Raw genomic sequence first — 19,439 nt, 5'->3', positions numbered from 1 at the left:
TTTTTATTTAATTATTTAAGATTCTTGAGATCTTAAGCTTGTTTCTAATTTCGTCTTCTAATTTGTATTTTTTAATTATTTTAAATTAGTTCTTGGATATGTTTTTGTTTTATTTTTTAATTTCTATATATTAAATTTAAATTCTTATATATTTTATAATTTCTATATATATTTTTTATATTTTTTTTCCTTGTCAATATCTTATTTCCTAGTTCCTCCAAAATATCCCTAGTCCCATCTTAACCCCATTTTTTCTCCCTGCATGAACTTAACGGTCAAGAGAGTTCGAGCTGAGTTGCCTATTGTGCACTGGGTACGTGAATGAATTCATAAAAAACAAAATAATAGAAATATAAAAACGAAAAACGAAATGAAACCAAAAGGCGGCGACAGTGCTGGGCGGCATGAAAAATTGAATGTAATGCGCAAATGAAATTCCGCGGCGTCAAACGCAAATCCAAATACAAATCCCCCACAATGTCCAACGCTTTTCATTTGGCATACAGTATTTTGAATTCACTTTAAACCAAAAACAAAAAAAACCAAAAACCACCAAAAAGGGGAAAAAAAAACTCTAAATTGCCCGCACGCATTTTGCATTTAATCAGCGCACGCACAGAGCGGCAACACCAATTGGCACAGAAGCAACATCGGTGGCAGCAACAGTAGCAGCAGCAGCAGCAGCAGCAGGAGCACTATTAGTGGCCGCAGCAGCAACAGCCAGTGGCATTATTAGCCACTAACTATAAGCTGCTTTTGAAAATCGATTAGTAGATGACAGCCCCAAGGGGAAAGGGGGAAAGGGGACTCCCATCACCATCATTTTATTGACAATTGGCGCGTGTGAAAAGCAGCGTTAGCCCCCCCTTTTGGCCACGCCCCTTGCAAAAAGTGCCATACTTGATTATTCCAAGCACATTCAAACGCTTTCATGCATAATCTCACCTACAACAACAATTTACAAAAAATCACAACAACAAATAAGAAACTACACCAACAAAAACCACACCAATTTCAACAACAATTAAAGACTTACACCAACACACACGTGGCTGGCGGAAAAACAGAGAAAATTCGTGCCGCTTTGTTTCGTGTGCTCATGAAAAGCTCAAAAGAAAAGCGAAATTTCGGTTGAGACAGCGACAAAACGTTGGTAATCAAATAATTTCATGCCTTTAATTGTCGACGGAGGTTGTTGGTTAGTAGTGAGGATAATTGGATTGCCCTGAATGAACGTCGACGAGCAATAATGAGCCTTAAATGAACAATGTACGTGGGCGGGGGATTGTAGGTATTACCGCGTTAATAAGGAGTTTCATGGCTTAGAACGGTGAACGGTAAATGCTGAAATGGTAATTAGTGGTAAGCTGATAAGAGTTAAAGCGAAAGGAGTGTATTGGCAGAAAGGTGAAAGGGTGAAAGGAGTTGCCAGTTAAAGTAAAAGGATTAAGAATACGATTTTTAAATTTTTAAAAAGGTAAAGCAAGATTTCATTAAATTATTCCTGTTTTATAATGACTAATATCTTTCTATATCTTCACCATCGTCTAACTTTCCACCTTGCTCTTTTCAAATGAAAACTTAATAACAAAAACATTTAAGCACTTGACTTGCATTATTAATTGCCAAGTGTCTAGTGTTCAATTAGAGCTGCCAATCGCTGGCAAAGATTTTCAGCGGGCTGAGGAAAACTAAAACACTTGGAAAACTAAACAGCAGAACAACGAAACAGCAACAAAAAGTGCCAACACACCGACAACGACAACAACAACTGCAACCAAAATTAATAAACCGGAAAAACTTTTAGCAGCCGCCCCCCGCCGTGCGCCACACTCAAGCCAAAGTCTAGCAAGTTGGCCAGAAATTAATTAGTCAAATGGAGCAGGAAAATAGCCCCTCCCGCCAGGCCGCTTTTGTTAACTGAAATATTTAGGAGAAGAAGGATTTTGATTAGACCAAAGGGAGGTGGTCTGTGTTAGATGTCAAGTGTTGATGTGATTGTTTTCCCTTTTTTGGGTTTTTGGAAACTACGAATCTTTGGCCACCTGGGCGACCCCAAAAACCGAACAAATGTCAGAGTGTATTAAGCCATTAAAATGTTAAATTATATGGTTTTTGAACTTGCCTCTCTGCTCGGCTCGTCTTCCCCCTTTTTTTTTGGGAAATAGTTAAAGTTTGGCCAAGCGCAGAGTGTTGTTTGTTGCCTTGAAATGAAAGTTTTCTGGGCATTGTGTTCAGTGAGCATGGCTTTGTTTTTGTTTTTTTTCTTTCAGATTTTTCTGTATATTTTTGGGATTTTTTCTTTTTTTTTTTTGGCACATTACATAAAATTTCGTAACATTCTGCGGCACGATGGCAAAAGTCTCTCTAAGCGTCTGCAGTCTCGGTTTCGGTTTCTGTCTTTCGGCATTGAGCTAAGTTGGATGGCTAAGTTTAAGAAAACTCCACTGACCTGTTAACAGAAATGCTGTGCAGAGACTTACTATACACAGGGAGAAAAAAGGGGTTGCTTTAGGGGATTTTTTGAATATTTTGTAAATAATAAATAAAGGGGAAATGTGGAATTTTATAAAGAAGAGATTTTAAGAGGTTGGGAAATGCTAGAATTCTTGGTAAAAACATAAACAGAACTTCATTTTTAAATTAAATTCAATTTAAATCTATAATTCCCAACTGGTTTAAGCTTTAGATACTTAATATCTTACATCAACTGATTGTAGCTCTTGAAATAAAACTCTAATAAATTTTTAAGCTCTTAAAATGTATTAAGTTTAAATCTAATTTAAATATTAATCCTAAATTTCAATCTTTTAGGCTCTTTTTCTTTTAGTTAAAGCCCATAATTTCTCCCCGTGCCCTCCAAACAGCCAGTTAAGTTGGCTCAAATCGACTCCAGTTGGCCAATAGCAGCAACAACTTGCGAAGAAAGTTATAGACAGCTACACTACAGTAAAAACAACTTTTGCCCAAGAAGAAGCAGCGGCTGAGGCCATAAACGAGTAGAACACGTTTTACTGTTGGAACCGCCGCCGCCGCCGCTGCCTCGGCTGACGTTGCCGTCTCTGCCGCTGCCTTTGGCCAACGTCTCTGCCTCTGATGACTGAATTTTCCCGAGTTTTGTGGGAAAGCTTTGACTTTGAGTATGCCAGTGCAGTGACTGTCAATTTTCCTCGTCCCGGACATTGAAAATGAAACGCCAGTCAGGGCGGCGAATCGAATTAATTGCACCTCAATCTATCATCGGATGTATTTCCATCAAAAGTATTTACTCTTTTTCCAACTGCCGCCGCCCCGCTGCGATTTCACTTTGAAGAAGCAGAAAATTAGCACTTGAGGAATGCCTTTTATTATATGTATTTTTTTTATTTTTTTACCCACATACGCGTATGTAAATGCGTGAATATATGGGCGTCTATATATGCATAATGTGCCCGGATCGGGGATCGGAACCGGGGCCGGCAGAATGCGGAATGGGGTTAGGGTGCGGAACGATGACTGAATAAAATCAATATAGCGCCATATAGCTAGCAGTCCGTGATTCGCAACTCCAGGTGGCAAAAAAATAAATGCTAGTGGTGCTAAATTGTAGAGAGGAAATGGGGAATGGCAGGAGTTTTATTTAATTGAAAAAATAAACAAAGGTTAAGAGGAGCTTTTTGCTGATAATAAAGAGAATTTTGATTATTTTTGGGAATTAAATAAACTGTAAACAAGGCCTCTAGCTTCTTTTTTATAAATAAAAATACATATATTACCTTTAGAACAGTAATTTATCTACTTGTATTGCTTAGGAATTGTCAGAGAAATCTCATTAGAATTTAAATTAAGAATTTGTCATACCAAAAACTAATAGTTATTCATAGTTTACCCACCTCTTCAAAGCTTGCCTATATCTTTCTTTACATTTTTAGTTGCCTTAAGATGTTAATATATTCGTTATACTTAAATATATTGTTATATATAAATATATTTATAATTTAAACACCTTCAAAATTTCCAGGAAATATTTTCAAATAATCATAACAAGTCTCCTACTAAAAGTGAATCATAAGACATGACTAAGTCTTAGGAAATGCCAACAAAATATACTTACAAAAATTAACAAAAATCTTTTAATTTATAATAGGAAAGTTTAAACAATTTCCCAAGTAATTTCTTTATATATTTAGATTGACTTTAAATTAAATTAAAATAGATAATCATTAGCACTCTTCGTTCTATTTAGAGCTGCCATAAAAGACAGACTGGCCTGCCTTCAACGAGACTCGACTGGGCTGGATCTTCGATCGGGAATCTTAGATCATAACTCACCGGAGCCGGGAGTTGCCAGTGGAGGGGCTGGCTGGCTGACAAGCCGCTAACTGTTAGAGCTGGCCGCTTAGTGTGCCAAATACTTTCCCAGACCCGACCGGACCAGCCCCAGCTCGTCAAATTAATTGAGGAATCGGGCTCAGAGAGCCGCCGCACAGAGAGAGCACTCTCCAGCGAGCTTCGACTCTTGGCCAGGTTGTAAGTTGTGGGTAGTGGGTAAGCTGGTAAGCGGAGCTGCCTGCCAGCGATCAGTTGCAGACGGTCAGTCGAGCGAGACAGTTGTGTGCGCGGCGGTGTTGGAAAAGCGAGAACTGAATTCGAAAATCCGAAAGCTGCAGAGCCCAAGCTCAGGCCAGAATCTACAATCGACTCGAATCGAATTGCCAGAAAAACAGGTAAAGAGCGGCAGTAACACAAAAAAAGAAAGTCCAAGCCTCAACCACCACCGTTCAAGAACCAAGGGGGGGGGGAGGGCTGGCTCTCAAGCCCACTGAAAACTCAAAACCATCCCAAAAGCCATCAGCCAGCGACAGTCTTCAGCGGCAACTCGAGGAGATCGGTCGAAACTAAAGTTAAATTCAATTAAATATCGGTTGTTATCGGTTCTGTGCCCACGATCAGTGATCAATTGTTAGTCAAGCAAGGTTAGCCTTTGGATTATAAAAATTAAAACGGAACAAATCGGTGCAACAGCGGAGAGGATTATACGCTCATTTGAAGCAGTTCAGTGATTATTCCTTGATATTTACCATTTTTCATGGGCTTTACAAAGTCAAGGCTGGAAAAAGGCCTTAACAAGAAGGACTAAGTGTAGCTTGGTTTATATTTTATAAATTTTATAAATTAAAGTGCAGCATTAAAGAAGATTTGGAGGATTAAACTTATGGGAATAGTGTGCAGCTCTAAATATTTTTGAAACTAAATCAAATACGTCTTTAAATTAGCATTCTTGATATTTTATTTATATTTTTAGTAGACACAGCTTTTTGAAAACATATTTTTTATAAATTTAAAGCCAAGTTTCTTATGCTAATTGAGAGAGTAATTTTCCTTGAAATCTATCAAAGTCTCTAAGCTTAAAGTGTTAGATTTTCATGCATTATCTAATTGCTAAATTCAATATTTGGTTTTAAGCCACAAAAACTTGTGAAATCTAACAATATCTTGGCAAGCCTAGGGAATTTCTTTTGCTTTTTATATAAAATCAGCATATATACATTCAAGTTCACTAGACTGTTATTAATTTCTGCAAAAACTTCACACTCATCTGAGCAGCTGTGCTAAGCCTCAAAGGATTATCATCGATTCTGGCGAGTGAAAATATCATATATATGAGTGTTCTCACCTACTTCTTAAAGTCAAGTCTCTGGCATTGGACTAAAAACAGTGTGAAAGTGTAGAGGATTACCAGCGATTTCGATCTGTTCCATTTAACCCGGCCTCAGTTTTATATTTCTATTTTTCTGTTTCTGTGGGAAATCTAAGCGTTTGCATGCATAGTTTTTCCCCAAGAAAAAAAAAAAGGAAATAAAACCAGCCATAAAGCCCAGCCTTGGCTTGGCCAGAACGTCTTGGGCAAGAACTTTTAATTGATTTTCAACTGCGGAAGGCAACTTGTACCCGAGAGTCGGACTCTTAACTGGCCGGGTCATAAATTGTATCTGCGGCAATTTAGGGCCAAGTACAATACAGAACCATTTCTCTCCCTCTGGTTTTTATGCCCTGCTCCATTTTCACATGTGCTTCTAGCTGCTGCTGCTGCTGATGTTGTTTGGAGCTCTGCGGTCAGCAGACCAAACCGAAAACTATACTATGTATGTGGACCAAGTTGAGTAATCATCTCTCTCGTGGCTCTCAGGTTTCTTCTGCCCAGCTGACCCACATTCGAGCGACTTGAAGCAGTTAATTTAAGTGTTTCCTGGCCGGCTCCATTGGAATCAGCCAAGTTATAGTTTACAGTGTTTACACAGCAGCACTTTGCTGCCAAAACAAAACACATTCTATGTTTTTTTTTTTTCAAGGAGACGAAACTTGCTGCAAGGACAAGCTATTAACAGAGCAAAGTCTGCCACGAAATTCGAGTGGCTCCAATTCGTTGTACACTTTTTCTTTGCTTTATTTTCCTTGGACCAAGTTTCAAGTTTATGCAGCTTGTCAGTCAGCAGAGGAAAATGCGGGGAAACCCCTGGCCAGCCGGAGCTGTCAGCTTGTTCCGCCAGGTGGCGCTGACGCGACGATAACAAAGTCCCCTAATTCAAGTGACGTGCGAATGCATGCGAAAAAGAAATGCTCCGAGGGGCACGAAAAACACAGGGCACAACGATAGCAACTTCTTGCGTAGAGAGTGCACTTTAAAAAATGGGGTAATTTCCTATCAAAATGATATAAATTGGAGCCAGGTGGAGAGAGGTTTTGAAAGTCAAAAAGGTGAAGAATGAAAATCATTTAAAAAAATCTTGGTTACAAAAGTTATTTCTTTAGTGAAGAAGAAAATTTTTAAAATAATTTAAAAATATTTTTTCTCAAAAATACCTTGGCTAAATATTTCTTAAATATTTAATTTCTGTTTTCTTGATTATTTTCCCTTAAAAAAAAAAAAGGTAAATGACACTTCTCTTCAAGAAACAATTCTCTATTCTTTTCTGATTTAAAAACCCTCTCTAAAAAATTCTAAAAAATATTAAAATACTAAAAAAATATATATTTATTTCTCAAAAATCCGTCAACTAAATTTTTCTTAATTTTTTTTGTCTTGTTATTTATCGATTCTATTTTTCTCCCCTTGCATACTCTTCAAAAAAAGGTAAATGGCACTTCTCTTCAAGAAACAATTCCCTATTCTCTGTCGCTTTTCTCTGATTTACAAACCCTCTTCAGCAAAAAAAAAAAATCTCTTAGCTGCAGCTGCGCCCAGAAAAACGCTTACTGGAAATTTACAGAGGGGACATGGGGGGGCGTGGCCGTTGAGGCGGCACGTGTAAAGCTTATTTTTCCACACCACCTCGTGGGCCATTGTCTTGGAAAATTAACTGCAACGCAGCTGCAAAGACAAGGCTCCGCAAACATATGAGACAAGCTAGCACAAAGAAGGAACCCAGGAACCCGAGGATGAAATCAGGTGAACATGGGTGTGGTTCCAGAGGGATTCGGGAGGGGAAAGTCTATGCAAATCCCGTCTGCACGTGGCCTTTTGTGGGTGCCTGCATATTTATTGATATGACGCTGATATGACAATGCGGATAGCAGGCGTTGGCCAGGAGGAGGAGGAGCAGGAGGAGGACTACGTCGCCACGTCAAGTGGCAGCTGCCTCGCCTCAGGCAAGCGCCTTCAATAGCTTCCCTGCCCTGGAAGCGACGCCTCCTCCGATCTCAGACGCTCCCCTGAGTGGAGCTTAAGTAATTTTTGCTGGCTGTGTGACGTGCAAGTGCACAGCAAACACAACGCCAATGCACTGTAAATAATTTTGGGGGAGAATTTTGGGGTTTTAAATTAGATATTCTCTGTTTGGATAGAGATAGAGGTTCCTATTAAAGACCTTTTAGATTTTATATTCATAAATAAGAAGTGACAACTTTTTAAACAATTCTAAATTATTTCTAAATAATTATTTAATTGTTTTCTGGCTAATAATTCCCATAAACTTATTTTTTATTAATAAAAAACAGTGAAACTGTTTTCAAAAACTCTAAAATAATTCTGAAAAATTGAGTTACTTGTTTTTCGGGAACTAATTCCCATAAACTTTCTAAGAACATAGTAGTTTCTTTTACTTTTAGTGAATCTTAACCTCTTTTCAGGCTTTCTTAGTGGATTTATTTTACCCTTCTTTCCCTTTAGTGTATCAAACTCCAGTATCTCTTCCCCATCAGCATCACGCACATGAATATTAATGTAGAATGCACACACGGTTAGCTGCGTTTTTCTATGGGGGCATTAAAATATTGTATAGTGGGAGCAGCGTTCCATATGAGTTAGTTCCTACAATAGACTAGGAAGAGCCAAAAGCAGAAGCACAAGACTTGCTGCTGGCAGAGGAGGAAAAGAACCCGATGGAGAGGAAGACAGAGGCAAGTGATTCGAGGGCAAAAACTTTACCCCCGACTCATACTCGCTGCTCTCCTTGTGTCCCACGCTTGTCAGAAGTTTTCCATTGCATTGTTGCTTGCCCTTCAGGTTTTTTACCCTTTAAGCCATCAACCCTTCCACCAAATTCTATGGAGGGAGCGGAGCTTTTCTTGCGGCATGACGCGTGAAATGCTCCGAGTTTCGGTGAGAAAAATGGTAGATAAAAGTGCATTGCGGCGGGAGGAGGAGGATATATAAGCAGGGACGGTGTGAAAAGTAAATGCAATTTCCTCAAGACTTCAATAGGCAGGAGTTTATAAGTACTTTGAAACAGAAGGACGCATCTAAGCGTGGGAAAATCAAGAAGAAGAAGGGGTTTTAACAGTGGTTTTCAGTAGGAGAAATGTAAAATATAAGAATATAATAATATTTGATAATAATTTTGCTAATACCTACATAAAAATAGCTTTAATAGACAATCAACACAAAGCAAACAATCTTAAAATCTTTATAAAACAAACTTCTTGAAAAATAATCTCATTATTTCCCTATTACTTTTGTAATCAAATCTCTTCAAGAGTCTCATATTTTGTCCAGTAATTAACACCCACTGTTCCTGAGGCAGGTGATATGTCATCTTGCTTATGCCTAAAGAACTCTGGAACTCGGAACACCATCTACATGCCAACCCAGAATCTCCTAGGTATTTGCCTGGAGGAGCACACAGCAACGGTATTTAATAAACACCGTTCGGTAGCTGACTCTGTTCTCCGTGAAACTTTTAATTAAGCGGAGCCGGTGCGAGATGCTCTGGTTGCTTCGAGCTGTGCTGGCTGTCTTTCACTTGGAGGAACTTGAGACATTGAAAGACCATAAACCAGCGACTTGGCGGCTTATCAAAACTGAGCCCTAAAACCCGAAGACAAAATCCACTCAAAGTCGCAGCAGCAGGTTGTGTTGTGTGGCTGTGGCTGATGCTGCTGATGCTACTCCTACTGCAGTTGGCCAGTGGGTCACTGGGTTTTCACTTTGCTTTATGGCCACTTTGCCGTTTGCTTATCAGCACTGGACTTGATTTCCAGAAAGCGCTTTGCTCATTTTTCAATAAGCGGCCACGCAGTTGCGTTTTGTAGCTGCCTCGGTCGACGTCGAAGTCGCTTTCACTGAGCCCGCAGCAGCCGCACTTGACACTGCGACAATAACAGCAGCAGCAGCAGCAGCAACAACAGCAGCAGAAGCAACAATTGCTGCGGTTGTTTGCTATTGCCGTTGGCTGTTGGTCGTGCTGATTGTCATGGCTAAAAAGCCACCAGAAATGGAAACAACAGCAACAAGCGCGGCAGCAACAATGATAGCTTTGGCGGATTAGAGTTCAACGAATTTGGGAATACTCTTTTAAAGAAGAATGCCCCTTTCAGATAAAATATTAAGAAGGAAAATAAACTAGACAACTGTAGAGATAATAATAATTATATAATTAAATATTCAAGGCAACTACTTTTCTACCTTTTTTAAAATCTAAAAAATGCCCCAAGAAGATCTTAAAAATCTACTTTTCTTACAAAATAAATCAATATTTATAATATATAATATTTTATAAAATAATTTTATGATAATAATAAATCTAGAATTAAATATTCAAGGCATCTACTTTCCTACCTTTTTCCTAGATCTAAAAATTAATCAAATATGATCTGATTTGCTTGCAAAAAAATATATAAAATACATATAATATTTTAAATATTTTAAATATATAAAATATATATATAGATTCTCCTTCAAGAACCTTTTTCCCCTGTTACCTTTAAGAGAGAGTAAGACTCGCTCATCGCTTTACCTTCACCTGCCACTGTGGCGCCTGCAGCTGTCCAAAAAGGTGTTGTTGTTGCTCAGGTTGCTGCTGTTGCTGGTGCTGCTGTTGCTGGTGCTGCTGTTGCTGGTGCTGCTGCTGATGTTGCTGATGTTACTGCTGTTGGTGGTGTTGCAACTGTTGCCTGTAGTTGTAGCTGCTGTATGTCAAGTGCCAGCAAACTGGACATGTGAACAGCTCGCCGGCGGCTGCTTTGAGGCGCAGCTCAAAAACATGTTTACACACTCGCACTCTCAAGCGGCGCTCCTTTGTCTGCTTTCTTTAGTGGCTGGCTTATTGACCGAGCGAACAACTGCTGACCGAGGCCTGTGTACCACTAAATGTGTAATTTTCCTCAGTTGTTAAAAAAAGAAAGTGATTGCACGGAGAAAAATTTAGGGGGAGGAGTGGGGTTTCACAGAAATATCGAGAGATTTTTTTGGATAAAGGGTTTTTTAAGGAGACTTTTAAGAGAGGTTTTCAAACTCTGTTGACCCGTGGGCGCCATGAAAAAGTAAATTTTGAAGACGGTTTCTTAAAATTTAATTGAAAAAGTAACAAAAGGTTTATTTTGTATATGAAATCCTATAAATCGTTAACATTGTCCCATATATTTTAACCAAAATGTAATAATTTTCAAAATTTTGTAACAATTACTAAACAAGCATCCTTTAAATGTTCCCCTTTTCAGATCCCACAAAATGAAGTTCGTGATTTTGCTGTGCGTGCTGAGCGCGTTGCTGCTGCAAATCGAGGCATCGCCCCTGCAGCGTCTCTCGAGGAGCGAGCGAGCTGTGTCCCGCCAGCAGACGGTTAACAACGAGGTGGCTCCGGCGGTGGCTCCCGCTGACGATGATGAGGACGATGACGATGACGAGGACGATGATGATGAGCCCGATCTGGGAGATCTGATCGATGATGATGATGGTAGGTCTAGCGATACAATCAAATTCTAGAACACTGAATGCACCTGGCAGCACCCACAACCACCACCAGCACCACTGTAAACCACTGTATGAACTGTATGATCCACCGAACTGTATGAACCACTGAGCAAATGCAATGAGCACCCAGCCAAAAATGATATATTTGACCTGCTTTTATTAACCGAAATTTTTTGTGACTCTCCCGCCCGTGTGGTCCCTTCTCCTTTGGGTAACAAAGTTCTTTTGATTTCGGGACTTTCAGATGATGACGAGGAGGAGGATGACGATGATGAGGAGGAGGATGACACGCCCCAGGGACAGGCTGCTCCGGCGGCCACGGCCAGCGATGATGATGAGGAGGATGATGATGATGATGACTATCTGGACAGGCTGTTCGATGACATCCTGGGAGGTGGGTAAAAATCAAACCGATTAAGATCTTGTATATGAAATTCCTTTAATCCTTTTCAGATGACGATGATGAGGATGATGATGATGAGGTTGCCCCCGCCGCCAGCGCTCAGCAGAGCTCGGTGGCCGCCGCTCCTGCCCAGAACCTGGCCGAAGTGGCTCCTGCTGCCGCCTCCTCAGTGAGCTCTGGCATTTCCGATGGCGTTGACCTGCCCGCCGAGTCCGGAAATGCGGCTGAGCCCTTGGCCGCCGGAAATGCCGCCGATGAGTCCGTTTCCGCTGCCGTGGCTCCGGCCCAGGCTGCGGCTGCCAGCAGCAACAACGAAGGTGAACAAAATGTTTTTTACGATGAAGACGCACTTGTAGATGGTGTTAGTGGTGGCACAACTAGTTTAAGTAGCACCCTTGCAATTGACGAACAACAGAAACAAACGAACAAGCTGCTGCAGCAGCAGCCACTGCAACAACTGCAACATGCAACATCAACAGCAACAATCACCAAGAACACGCTAACCAACAACATCATTAACAACAATAATAATAATCTGGTGGCCAGTGCGGCGACCTTGGGGCCACTTGCCACACCAGGTGTGGCAGGTGTTGCTCCGGGGATAGTTGCCACTGGCGCCACCGACAACACTGACAACAACGACGACGACGACGAGGACGACGAGTATGATGATGACGAGGACGAGGACGATGATGATGATGATATTGATGATGGAGTCGATGAAATTGGTGATATTACAGGTATCGCCGGTGCCGATGACGAGGAGGCCGATGATGATGATGACGACGACGACGATGACATCATTGGCGATGACATCATCGAGGCCCGCGAAGCACGTGAGTCCAAATCGAAGTCGGAAACGGCGACGAAAGAAACCAAGGCCAAGAAATCAACAAGTCCCTCCAAGAAGGCCAAAAAAGAGCTGAAGCATTAACCAAAACATAAAAAATTGCTGAACAACAACAAAAACCTGAACAACACAACCAGAAAACAACAACAACTAAAGACAGGGACACCCACAACAGCAACAAAGAATGACGACGAGAAGCCCCAAAAGAAAAAAAACAAATCAAAACAAGAAAGGAAAGCGAATTTTCTAGACATTTTTCACTCGTTAATGGGGCAGGACGCGATCCGGACTTTTGCAATCTTTGCCTGCACTGACTATCCTCCCCCACCACCCCTCGCTACCCTATAATTTATTAAACAAAACAAAAAAAAAAACAAAGAAAAAACAAATGAGTTAAGTAAATACGTTTATGCAACCCCTAGACCCACTAGGGGCTGCTATTTATCGAGAGTTTGGTGCTAGTCAAACTATCTGCAAAACAACAACTGCACAATTTTCCCCCAAAAAAACACCCGAATTTCCCACTTTCCCAACGCACAATTGTTGAGTTATTTACGCACGGACTGTTTCACACGACAAAAAAGAAAAAAAACAGCAACTATAAAGCACCAGAGCAACATGCAACCTGCAACAGAGATTGCAGTTGCAGCAGCAACTTATGTTTAATGCCCAGCACAATTTTGTTGAAAAATCCCTGAAAAGAGAACACAAAAAGCAGAAGATGATGAAGAAGAAGGCGCAGAAGAAGGAGATTATGAAGAGGAGGAGAAAAAAGAAGAACTCTGAGAAGGATAAGAGAGCAAGAGAAGAATTGCTAGAAGAAAGCTAAACTCCACAAAGAAAGCCTTCCCTTGCTCTCCTTCGCTCTCACCACACATCCACATACATATCTGTCTCTCTCCCACACACACACACACACACACACAACCCTCTTTAGCTAAATTGATGTAACACCAACAACAACAACATCAGCAAATTAAGAATTGTTCACTTAGTGTAATTTATTTATTTCTTAGTTGTAATCTCCCAAATTTATTTATTTGTGTAATTAAAACGTTCAGATTCGGAATAATGTATCATGATGTAATGCTCTCTCTCCCTCTATCTATCTCTATGTATCTATGTCTGTCTCTCTCATGCACTCACACCCACACGCAGCACACACGCACTATCGCTCTCTTGCTTTCACACATTTGGCTTACAATTGAAAAGAAAAAAACATGTAAATGTAAAATGTTTGGCTTTATCTTTCTGTCTTTTTTTCGGCTCGCATAATTTTCCAAACGTAAATAACGCAAATTTTGTATAAAAAGAAAAACATTTTAATCTATAAAATTGTAGCTAAAAGTTGAACGCTTGAAAGGCAGCGCAAAATTTCACAAAAGACAAAACAAACAATGAATGAAAAATCTAGAGAATTGTTAAACTTTGCGTTTTAGGTCATTTAATTTGTAATTTATTATTTATTTATTTATTTATTTATTTATTATTTATTGTAAAAAGAAAAACAAAAAGCAAGATGACGGAGAACAAACCACAAAAACCAACACAAAAAATTTGCTTAAATAAATTTGCGAAATGAAATAAGCTGTGCGATTTTTTAATGGGAAATTATTCTGTCTCTCACTATCCGTAGCATACTTTCAAGCGTCACCTTAGGCCAGGTACTGGGTCTGTCTTACTGTCTATCTCTTTTTAGTCTATCTATCTTTTTAGTCTATCTCTGTTTATACACTCTCTCTTTCTCTCTTACTCTCACACCCTTCATTAGCAGCTTCTGTCATTACTGTAATGTAAGTACTATCTCACGGTACATCATCCATCCGAAGCCGTAACATTCGCTCTAATTAGTTGCCAGATATCTGGGGCTTATCCGCTGTGTAATTGTGCATTTTCTCACCCTCCTCCCACACGATTATCTATTTTAGAATATGCCGCTTTAAATCTACAATTTTTACTTCAATTAACGGGTAGAGAAAAGGGCAAATGCTAAAACTGAACCCTATAAAGATAGCTTGGGCGTGGGCGAGTAGTACTTAAGGGGGCGTGGGGTAAGCCACATGCAAAAAGTACATTAGTACCTCATCACGTCCCACGGCGGTCGAGTGTGAGATTATATCCGCTGGCGGAGACAGTGACCCAGAGAAGGCAGGCGGGGAGATGGGTCACCGCGATAAGCAGGAAACAAGGATTAGGTCCTGGGGGCTGGGGTTGGGTAGCCTCCTGGCGAATCGCTGCACATAATGTCACACTGTGACACCCTCGGAAATGAATTATTTCTGGGGTTAAGTGACCGCCAACTAAGGGTTTTCCCCACATTTTTTGGGTCTTCCGGGAAAGTAAATTCTAATTAGAGGTCTAGTAAACAATTAAAATTAAATATAAACTCTGGAAGGGAGAGAACTTCAAAATGGAATGGAATTTTTTAGGCTTTATTTTGTGGTAGTTAAATAGAAATTGTTAATTATAGGGGCTTGGTTCTATAAATATTTCAAGAGGTATACTTTTGTTGTCAATAGTTTTCCTTTTGTGGCTTGTCCAGTGATTAACACGGGTTTACTATTCTAGGCAATATAATCTATTTATAAATAAAGCAGGCATAAGAGGTCAGGCTTACTAGCTTTTTTCTAGCCTAAAAAATATTTATATAAATTAGTTAAATATTTTAAATACCCTAAGGTTTTACTTAACACTTTTTTAAACTTGTTTAATTGTAAATAAAATTTTTAAATTAATACCATTTGATATTCCAGGATGAATAACACCATCATAATTTAAATTTAAATGATTTTCCATTAATTTATTATTTAAATATTAATTTATTTATTCAAAAATGTTAACATAAAGATTAAACTATCGTTTTATATTCCTCATAATTCCCACTTCATTTCAACTTAAAGCCTTCATAAATTATGACTTATTTCCTCAAGCAACTCAAATCAATATTTAATAATTATTTTGCGATATTAAAAAGCAACAACAAATCACTTAATTATCAGATGATTAAGCACCCTATTAATTAACACTAAAGTTTCAATGATTTATGACTGGGAAATTGCTGTAAATTGCTTCGTGCGACTGATATTAATCCTTGAATCCTGTGAACACTGACCTGCATGTTTGGTAGGGAAAGAGTCCTTGATGTCAGAAATCCTTTTTTACATTATTTGCTAACCCCTGCCACCGACACAAACACACACAAAAACACTCCCCTACACACGCACCGTATAATCACTGGGTTTTGTATGCGAGTGTGTGTGCTGTGGTCAGGATAAACACACACTGGGCAACATACACACACACCCGAATGTAATTAGAGGTGGAAAACAAAGCAAATGCCTGTGGAAAAGTCTCTCAAACACCCACACTCACTCCGTCTCTCTCTCTCACCACAATGTCCGCCCACTGCCTTTTTCCCCGCCCTCGAATTGAACTTTCATTGTGTTCAGCTGAACCGAACTAATGTGAACATTTTTCTGCCTCCCCTCGGCCTTGTCCCCCACCCTTTGAACCCACCTGCAGGTGACCTGAAGAACAACGTCATCGACATGTCCTCGGATGCCTTCCAGACCCGTCACAACCACTTCATCGATGCCATCTTCTCGAGGATCAATCGCATCGTGGCGGATAACTTTGATCCCTTTGTGGTTCGTCTGGCAGGACGATCGGCCTCGCCTGTGGGTCTCAAGGGTAGCCTGAGGAAGGAGATTGTCACCAGCGAGATTGGAGGTCACAAGAAGTTGTAAGTTGAAAACTAAAGACTAATTTGCCTTATTTTGTATTTTAATTAGAATTAAGGCAATGCTTTGGGGAAAGGCTTATAACTAGTTTGATATTTAAAGTAAACTGTTTAATTGGAAAACAATAATTCGCACAAAGAATTTAAGGAATTAGCTTATATTTCCATACAAAAATGCTTTGCCATCTATAAATATAAAGGGCTTTAAAGGTATATTTATAATATATTAAGTTGGGATTTCTTATTTCAGGGAAATACAAGTTCGTGTGGTATAAAGTTTGGGATATTGATTTGTAAAATATCATTGTTGGGAAAGCATAAATAAATTTATGTCTGCTGAACTAAAGCTTTAAGTGTTTCTTAGATTGTGATATTAAAATCCTAGAAATATTCTAAACATAATTTTCAGGCAATTCTGTATTGCTTGTGTAGACGTTATAGCTGCCCGAGTGGGCAGGCAACACAAGGTAAGGTAACCAACAGGAAAACTGAGGAAAAAGGAGCCTTCGGTATACAAATCTTGAAGTCCAATCTGTATATTATTATAAGTTAAAAAATGTACATAAATAAAGGTAATTAATAGAGTAATAAATGTAAAATATTTATAATTCATTTTAGAATAACAAATATATGATATTTGTTAAGTGAAACTATGATTTTCAGTAAATTAAAACTACAAAAAAATGTATTTATAAACTAACCCCTAGAAACCTTTTAACATTTCACATCTCTAAACTTATAACCTGTGGTAAGCCTGTATATAAATCCAATTTCTTAATAAAAACCCAATTTTAAAGCCTCTCCCAGCTTCACTAAAACCCAACTTCAAGCTTTCCGACTATTGAACTTTAATTTTCACCCCCACCATTTCCAGGAAGAACACGCGCTCGGAACCTCGTTCCACTAGCAGCAATCAGGAGAAGGCCGCACAGGAGGCTGCGGTGAAGCTGCAGGAGCAATTGACGCAATTACAGTCCGAGCTGGCCATCAAAGCTGTGGAAAAGAAGCCCAGCGAATCGCAGGACCCTGCTGCCCCTGCCCCTGCCGATGCCTCTACCTCTACCTCTGCAAAGGCGGAAACGCGCACCGTGTCCCGACCAAAATCTGGTCAAAAGAAGTCCTCGTCGACCAACAACAACAGCCAGAACAAGCACAACAGCACGAAAAAGGCGTCCGGCCTGAAATCTGGTAACTACAATCAGCCGGCGGGGTCCTCGAAGGCGGGTGCCGAGGTGGAGAAGCTGCAGAAGGCCGAGGGTAGCCTCTCCGGATTGGCCTCCCTCAAGCGAGTGGGCAACGTGAAGGTGATCAGCGATGCCGAGGGACGCAACTCCACGATCAAGGCCAAGTTCACCCTGGGCCCGCTGATCCTGCGCGTGCAAAAGTCCTTCAAGAAGGGCAGCGTGAGGAGCGTAAAGAGCGCCACGGCCAGGACCAACGAGATGATCGGACGCATCAAGTTTAGTGTTTTGGATGACCGGGCCACCCTGATGTCCATCAAGGTGCAGCAGCCCAAGCAGGTGAGTCCAATGGTCCAGCCTTTGACAAATTAACCTTTGGCATTCGACTGGCTTTCCGTTTTGACTGCTGCTGTTCGTTCCATCAGGTGGAGGTGGAGAGCAAGGACAATCACGACCGCACCCGCGAGTTTGTGTGGCGACGCACACCCAAAATCGCCAAATTGGTCAACGAAAAGCTGAAACTGGCAGCCGAATCTCTGTTTGCCCCCCAGGGCGTTGAGGTTGTCAGGCTCTAATTTTTCGGGGAAAAGCTGGAATTCGTCGAAGGAAGAGCCAAACACAGGATAAAGCCATTTCTCACTGCTCACTGCTCAGCTAGCTGTCCGTCTAGTATAGTCTATGCGTAATTTTAAAGCCTAATTTATTTATTTATTTAACTTATTTAAATTATTTAACTTATTTATCTATTGATCCATCTATTTATCAACCCATCTATCGATAATAAATGCAGCTCTGTCTATGCAAGATTTGTGTATAATTTAGAGGGGAATTTTGGAGGAATTTTCTAGGAACTTGGCTTAAAATATAAACTATTATCCGGCCTCAAAAAATTATAAGAGTAAGTAGGAAATACTAAGAAAAAATATATTTTTTTAATTTATTTCAAAGGCTACTTTTTAACTATATTTCTTTGGTTTATTTCTAATTTTTAAAACCCTCCCCTGGTTATTTTAAAAACTTTCAGTTTCAATCGCAGTTAAACGTAGATAAACTACTGGAAAATCGATTGATTCAATTCTGAGATACAGTCAAAAATGTCCATGCAATTAAAATGTGTATCTATGTCAAAAAATATATATATATTCAATATATAAATCTATTTCTACAGCTATCAGGCAATGCAAACTGTTTACTAACCGGTTTCAGTTGATATTTCAGATAAATCACTGCGTTCACATCCATCTCAATTTAGTTGGAAATTCGAAACGATTTGGTTTATTTACATGGCCATTGAACTATTTACCTTTTGGCCAGGTTTTATTCAGGCCAAAATTTCACCTATCAAGCAATTATTTTAAATTTTGGTATAAAAGGAAGTCTGTTGAAAAATCTCCAGCTCAAGCATTTATTAATGCAACTTTGTAGGAGCCACTTTTGTCCCAAAATTGGAGACCCTTGCCAAACCATTAAGCCCAGTTTAGTTGGCAATTATCCTAGATCACCCCTAAGGAAAATCAGACCCTGAAAATGGCTAAAAATATTGTCCAATTCAGGGAAAGCTTTTCCTACCGTTTTTCCTCCACGCTTTCGGTAAATAAAGGTGCAGCCAGGATGTCCTCGTCCTCGCCCTCGTCCGTGTCCGTGTCCGTGTCCTGCTTGCCTCTTACCCGAATTTCCCCGCATTTCCACGTGTATCTGTGTCAGGTCGCTTGCAGTTTTCATTAATGCTGCAGCTGCAGGAGTTGCAGGAACAGGATCCTTTACTCTCTCCGAACAAAGTAAATATGAGTGCGTTGTATATTGTGTTGTGTGTAGTGTGGTGTGGTGTTGTGTGTTGTGTATCGTGTGTGTTGCAACCTAAGGCGGAAGGACATGCAATTTGTTGTTGTTTGCCTTTGTTGTTTCGCCAGCCATCAGTCCGTCCCTGTCTAGCTTTATCGCTTCTCCCCTTTCCCTCTCTTTCACTCTCATAATGCATGCTGTTTGTTCTGTCTTGTCCTTGTCTAGCAGGACGAGGGACATGCCGCTGCTCTTTGTTGCACCTAAATTGACAACAATATCGTTTCATTTGCTCACTGAAGTGAACTCATCAGTGC

General features: G+C 40.0%; 1 protein-coding gene across 3 annotated transcripts; it reads left to right on the top strand.

Moving 5' to 3' along the window:
• The first annotated feature begins 4,575 nt into the window (after nucleotides 1–4,575).
• On the top strand, nucleotides 4,576–18,096 carry ect (ectodermal). Of its 3 annotated transcripts, none has more exons than XM_070285737.1 (8): nucleotides 4,576–4,706; nucleotides 10,918–11,153; nucleotides 11,415–11,564; nucleotides 11,624–11,890; nucleotides 12,314–12,409; nucleotides 15,946–16,165; nucleotides 17,037–17,682; nucleotides 17,769–18,095. In XM_070285737.1, the coding sequence occupies exons 2-8, from the start codon at nucleotides 10,928–10,930 to the stop codon at nucleotides 17,916–17,918; spliced, it is 1,755 nt and encodes a 584-aa protein (XP_070141838.1). In that variant the 5' UTR covers nucleotides 4,576–4,706; nucleotides 10,918–10,927; the 3' UTR covers nucleotides 17,919–18,095. The 3 variants fall into 3 exon arrangements, with proteins under 3 accessions (XP_070141838.1, XP_070141839.1, XP_017017915.1); XM_017162426.2 differs by lacking the exon at nucleotides 4,576–4,706 and adding an exon at nucleotides 4,851–4,955 and having other exon boundaries at nucleotides 17,769–18,096; XM_070285738.1 differs by lacking the exons at nucleotides 17,037–17,682; nucleotides 17,769–18,095 and adding an exon at nucleotides 16,572–16,754.
• The last annotated feature ends 1,343 nt before the right edge of the window (nucleotides 18,097–19,439 follow it).

This window comes from Drosophila kikkawai, chromosome 3L, assembly GCF_030179895.1.
Source record: "Drosophila kikkawai strain 14028-0561.14 chromosome 3L, DkikHiC1v2, whole genome shotgun sequence".
Lineage (NCBI taxonomy): Eukaryota > Metazoa > Arthropoda > Insecta > Diptera > Drosophilidae > Drosophila > Drosophila kikkawai.
The sequence above is the reverse complement of the archived record's forward strand: the minus strand, read 5'-3'. Positions and strand labels throughout refer to the sequence as shown.

Excerpts from the sequence above, each read along its gene's own strand:
- ect (XM_017162426.2), top strand. The coding sequence starts at position 10,928 with ATGAAGTTCGTGATTTTGCTGTGCGTGCTGAGCGCGTTGCTGCTGCAA. Across the intron at positions 16,166-17,036 it reads ATTGGAGGTCACAAGAAGTT|GAAGAACACGCGCTCGGAAC; the intron begins GTAAGTTGAAAA and ends CACCATTTCCAG. Across the intron at positions 17,683-17,768 it reads AGGTGCAGCAGCCCAAGCAG|GTGGAGGTGGAGAGCAAGGA; the intron begins GTGAGTCCAATG and ends TCGTTCCATCAG.